The sequence below is a fragment of the Mastomys coucha genome, unplaced genomic scaffold, assembly GCF_008632895.1.
Source record: "Mastomys coucha isolate ucsf_1 unplaced genomic scaffold, UCSF_Mcou_1 pScaffold7, whole genome shotgun sequence".
NCBI lineage: Eukaryota > Metazoa > Chordata > Mammalia > Rodentia > Muridae > Mastomys > Mastomys coucha.
Genome location: NW_022196913.1, coordinates 42,267,884 through 42,273,883, shown reverse-complemented (window position 1 = coordinate 42,273,883; position 6,000 = coordinate 42,267,884). Strand labels below are relative to the sequence as shown.

General features: G+C 44.0%; 1 protein-coding gene across 11 annotated transcripts in view; it reads right to left on the bottom strand.

The window, feature by feature from the left end:
* The window catches only part of Rreb1 (ras responsive element binding protein 1), a 190,450-nt gene that overhangs the window by 23,170 nt on the left and 161,280 nt on the right, over window positions 1–6,000 (bottom strand). For all 11 annotated transcript variants that reach the window (XM_031358458.1, XM_031358461.1, XM_031358462.1 and 8 more), the window contains one exon: window positions 302–491. In XM_031358458.1, coding sequence (XP_031214318.1) covers window positions 302–491 — 190 coding nt within the window. The remainder of the gene's footprint in view (window positions 1–301; window positions 492–6,000) is intronic.

Below are 6,000 nucleotides of genomic sequence, written 5' to 3'. Positions count from 1 at the left end.
AAAAAAAAAAAAACAACTCCAAACCATTAGCAGAAACGGCTGCAAATACCTAGCTGTGTCCAGTTACTAAAGATTACAACAGGGTATTGATAGGGTTAGTAAATATACAACTTTCCATATCAAAGCCTGAAGTATGGGCAAAAGGTACCAATGAGGTAGATTCATAGGAAAACTTAACTAAAATAAAAGACCATTAACTCCTCAGCCCAAGAAACCCAAGAGCTAGGCTGAATTTTAGTGAAAGGCTATTATAAAAATATAGAATCCCCCTCCACCCCATTGAACAGGTCTATCAGCATACCTGAGAGATTCGAGGAAACTTCCTACAGGAGAAGTCAGTAAATCCTAAATCATGGAAGCCAGCAGGAATCGAAGGATTGTTCTGGATAAAAGGTCTTCCCATGGCATCTCTGGGAAGCTGCTTGTGGACAAGTGCATTGTGGCGCAGCAGTCCTCGGTGTGTGCGGAAGGTGACGCAGCAGATGTCACATCTAAGAGAGAGAGTAAGAACCATGAAGAGACAGCTCAGGGTCGCCATGGGTCATAGCCTTATTGCTTCACTTTAGCTGAATAAAAACAAGGCGTAAAGAAGTCACCTTGCCAGTGTGCTACACCTATTCTCCCCTTGATTTTTTTCCCTTGGTTTTTAAAAACAGGATTTCTCTGGCTGTCCTTGAACTCACTGACCAGGCTGGCTTTGAATTCCCAGAGATTCACCTATCTTTGCTTCCCAAGAGCTGGGATTAAAGGCAGCACCACCATGCCTGGGTTCCCCCCCACACACCTTTTTTTGAGGATACATTCTAATAATTCTGGATGCCAAATCTTTGCAGATTGTACAGATGTATGCATGATACCATCATATAAAGTTTGTGCACAAAGAGAAAGCAGCTGGGATCCTGAAGTCACCATAGCAGGAACTTGTCTCCAACAATAACACCACCATCACCAACACAACAAACAAACAAAGGAAAGAAATCCAACAAAACACAAAAAAAGCCCATTTTGCTGGACATGGTGGCACATGGCACTTGAGAGACACAAAGGCAAAACTCCTTTTCAGAAACAAACACTACATGTCTATACGGCACTAGGGAAATCACACAGCACTCCCGGTATTTAACAGAGATAAACTAATTATTGTTTTATTGGTAGTAACTGTATTAAATTCTTGTTTCACTACCACTATTACCTGAAAAATAACTACATACTGAGCTCACAGAAATGCAAAGCCCCACCTGGGAAGTGGACAGAGGCCGACAGTTGTGGGTACCATGGTCTTCACTGAGAGTGAAATTTCAAATGCTGCAACAATGGTATTAGAAGCATTCCCTGTTTGAACTCAGTACATTTAGATGATGACTGAGAGTTCCACTGACTTGTGTAATGACATATCACTGGAATAAACCCTCTAAAGGAGGGTCTGGTTGCCACTGACTTTACAGAGGCAAAGCAACTTGCTCCCCTTTACACTACACTCGGTAATGGAAACTTTGTTGCTCATTCTTTTCGGGAAAGGATGACAATGAAAAATCACTCATGTTGCAACTGAGCTCATGCTGAAGGAGTCTGTGCAGCCTTGTTCATCACTCCCTAGCAGCTGAAGCACAACGCCTTTCTGCCTCTCCTCTGTTAATCTGGAAACATCTTCTAAACAAGATTTAGAATAACAGGTTCCCATCAGCAACTGGAAAGACAATGTTCTTTTTTGAGGGGAGTCTATTGAGCTTCTAACAGTTCTCCCCTGGTGTAGCTCCCACCTTGTGGGTGAGGTATGTCCTTGGGGAGACTATACTACAGGATCCATCCCTTGTCAGAACACAAAGAAAGAGGAGGTACAGTTAAGTAGGACAGCAGCACAGATACTGGCACTTTAGGCCAGGGTCTATTTTTGGCTAGAACAGGTTCGAGGTCTAAGAGCACACTCGTGATGCTGACCTCTGAGGCTGAGGAGATCAAGCCTCTATCTGGAGACAGGACTCTAGCTTTTAGACTTTCTTCCTTCAAGTTAATTGAACATGGTTACCAGCCTACCTTCTTACAATAGAGGATGAGAAAATAGATGAGAAATATCAGAATTACATAATTTTCCCCCCCAAAACAAAGTTTCTCTGTATAGCCCTGGCTGTCCTGAAACCCACTCTGTAGACCAGGCTGGCCTCAAATTCAGAAATCCACCTGCCTCTGCCTCCCAAGTGCTCGGATTAAAGACGTGCGCCACCACTGCTTGGGCAGAATTACATAAATTGACCTTCTGATTAAGAAACTGCTGTTAAGTTTTCTGCATATGCTTAATGCTCCTTAACGTATGTATAAGAAGGGGGAAAAGTACTTTACCTCAGTTACTGAGGTGATATTTTACCACTTCAAGTTTCAACAAAGAAGGTCCCCAGCCACTGTTGAGTGTGCAGAGGGGTCTCAGCTGACAGATGCTAACCCCACTAGGCTTTGGGACATGTAACAAGAAAGGGCTCAATTTTATGTTCTTCTGCCTGCACACTTATGAGACTATGAGAACTTCTGGAAGGGCAGGGAGGGTTCGGGGAATGGAGGGAAGTGTTAAGCTCAGAATACCCCCACAGCATCCAGATGCTGGCTCAAGCCTACTACACATTGTAGGTCTCTATGAACCAGAGATAAGTCAAGGGGATGAAGAAGACAGAAGTTACACTGTGCCCTTCTTGAAAGGTGAAATCAATGGAAGGTAGACCATACTGCTCTCAAACTTGCAGGGATCTAGTTCCTCTGTCTTCTAAGTATTCCATTTTTTTTTTTTCCCGAGACAGGGTTTCTCTGTGTAGCCCTGGCTGTCCTGGAACTCACTCTGTAGACCAGGCTGGCCTTGAACTCAGAAATCCGCCTGTCTCTTGCTTCCCAAGCGCTGGGATTAAAGGTGTGCGCCACCATTGCCCGGCTCCATTTTTTTTTTTTTAAAGAGTCCCTGACACACCAAGTTGCTGAAACAACAGGCACCTTCTGAAGAGGTTTAGAGCAGTAGTTCTCAACCTGTGAGTCACGACCCCTTTGGGAGTCAAGTATCAGCTATTCTGCAAATCGAAATTTACATTACAATTCCTAAGTTATAAACTAAAAACAAAATAATTTTATGGTTGAGGGTCACCACAACATGATGAACTGTATTTTTTTATAGTATTCTTTTTTTTAAAGATGTATTTATTTATTACATATAAGTACACTGTAGAAGAGTACATAAGTACAGAAGAGAGCATTAGATCCCATTACAGATGGTTGTGAGCCACTATGTGGTTGCTGCGATTCCAACTCAGGACCTCTGGAAGAGCAGTCAGTGCTCTTAACCACAGAGCCATCTCTCCAGCCTGAGGGACTGTATTAAAGGGTTGCAGCATTAGGAAAGCTGAGAATCGCTGGTTTAGGGTATCTCACAAGCAAGTTGCTTGAAATGGCAGATTAAAAAAAAAAAAAAAGCAAATAAACCAAATTCCCACATATCCCCCAAACCTAACCCTCCAAATAAACCAAACCCCCACTGTATTCCACCAAATGCAATACACCAAAGCTCCCACCATAACCCTCCTAAAACAAAACACATCCTCCTAAATAAATCAACCAAAGCCAAAAAGCCATATCTGCTTTGAAACCATGAATGTATTGTAAGGCTGGGTAAAAACGATGCTCTCAGAAAATCTTGGGCCTCTTTGCTCACACTCTGTACCTGTTGATAGACCTTAAATAAAGCTGGGAAGGAGACCCATCACCAAGTAGGGCCCTTTATCAGGGATGAAGTTTTAGCAGCTATCCCCAGGCCAGGAAGCATAGCTTTGCAACCTTGTTTCCAAGTGTTTGAAGGACAAGGGAGGTCACTGTAACTCTGGAGAGCCTGTGGCAGCAGGCAGTCTGCATCTGGAGCTATTCTCAGGGTATCCATAGACCTGGCTTTGGTTTGTCACTCTTCATTAAGGATACAGCGATTGGCTGGGTGGTCCCCAAGACTCTGACATCCTCAACCCGGGTTTGTGGGACATCTCAGCCCTGCCAGGAGAGTGATTGCAAAATGCTGAGAAGAGGCAGAAACACACTCAAGAGTCACAGCAGAGAGGGAAAGCTGAAGGATTTTCATTTTGTAACAAATCCTGATGACCTGCCAGAGAGAACTGTTACACACCAGACTGGCTGTCTTTTGATTTCCTGGCAATAGAAAAGGCCCTATGATGGAAACCAACATTGCTGTCAATAAAATAAATGTATTTGGGGAAAGTGAATCTTTCTTGTGAAACTCAAAGAAACTATAAGAACTCACAATTCTTTCCAAAAATAGAACTGTCTTTTCAAAATCACATTGAAATAGTTTATTTGCACAGGGGCGGGGGAAGGGATTTCTGTGGAAAAACTGCTAATAGACAGTTTAAGGAGACACATGGAACACATGGATGAACAGACAGACAGTTGCCTGACCTCAGCGTCTATAGGCATGCTCATTCTACTGACTATCAAAGCATGGTGCTTAAAGACGCAGTTTACTGTACCCCAAGGCAGAACACAGCAGTGACTCACTTAGAAAGCACCCGAGTTAGCAGCACCACATTATCCGACATAGTTAAGGCGATAGATAGGATTTTGAATTTGGCATGTTAGGGCAGAGTCCAGCATTCTTCCCAGTCTCTGAATGTGGGATTCTACCTTAGTGGAAAGGAGAGGTTCTTAATGGTAGGAGGAGCAGGGAGCTGCCTGCAGCCTTATCTCTTCACTCCAAGCCTCCCTTAGTACCCATTTGTAGAATCATTGAAAGGTACTGGGTAGGTGTGAAACACAGATAGGGGAGGTCTCTAGGTGGGGGTTCCGTAGACTGACTGCATGCTCCCCCTAGCAGCAGGCAGGATAAATGAGCAAAGTTCTGATTATACCTCGTATGTGAAGTCAAAGAGGTTGAATGGGGTACTGGAAAACTATGGTCACAGACAACCCACAATATGTACTTAGAGAAGTGTTTTTCAGTTGCCAAGGTCATGGGGGAGGCACTGTCACAGGGAGAACTGGTTCTATACGCTGGGAGCATAGCTGACTGTAGGGCAGTTGCTTGCTATGCATATATAAAGTCCCATGCTCAATTCCCAGTCATAGAAAAATAAAAATTCTCAAACCCTATTTGCATACCCCCAACCCTTTTCTTCCAAGTTCCATCGCATCGGAGCTGAGACTTTTGCCAGGTTGGAGAGATGTTAGGCTAGGTTTCTGGCCCCACAGGAACTCAACTCCACTGCAGCCTCAAAATCATCAAGTCATAGAAGAGAAGACCCTGACAGCTAGCACTCAATCTGCTCACAGAAAGGAGTAGGCCAGCTAGACCCACCGAGTCAAGGGAACACGAGCTGAGGTTTTGTTCTTCCAGTTCTTAAGTGACATCCTAGTGCGACAAGCAGTACTGTAGTTCATACTCAAATCCAGTTGGTCTTAAAGGTCCAGTCAGAGATTTAAAAAGCATTGAAGCTGAGTACGGTGGCGCACAGCACACTTGTAGTCCCAAGTACTTGCGGGCGGGGGTGAAGGCTGGAGGATCAGGAGCTCAAGGCCAGCTGCAGCGACAGATCAAGTCAGAAGCCAAGCCACCTGAAACGAGATTGCTAACTGCTGCACACCACGTGCCTAATTAGGAAGAGAACTGAGGTTATCTATCCCTCTGAAGGCAAGCATCCTTCTTAAAAGGCATCATTCTTTCATTTACTTTTTTCTTTTTAAAAGAAAATGGCGGGGCTAAGGTAGAACTGGATTGGGGTATCATTATGGTGTGCATGTAGGGACCCAATGATCCAGCCTAAAATAGTTAAGAAATAAAAATAAAAAAGGACCAGTGTCTTTTCTCTGTCAACTTTGTAGCTAAGTGGCATTGGGGCGTGCTCCTTTAGCATCTGCTACATGTCTGGTGACCTTAATGTTCTAAATAAGTCAGCAGGAGAGTTTCAAAAAAGCAACCTAAAGAGGTAGACACTCGGATGCCCTCCAAGGCCTCTGGTGCAGCCCCAC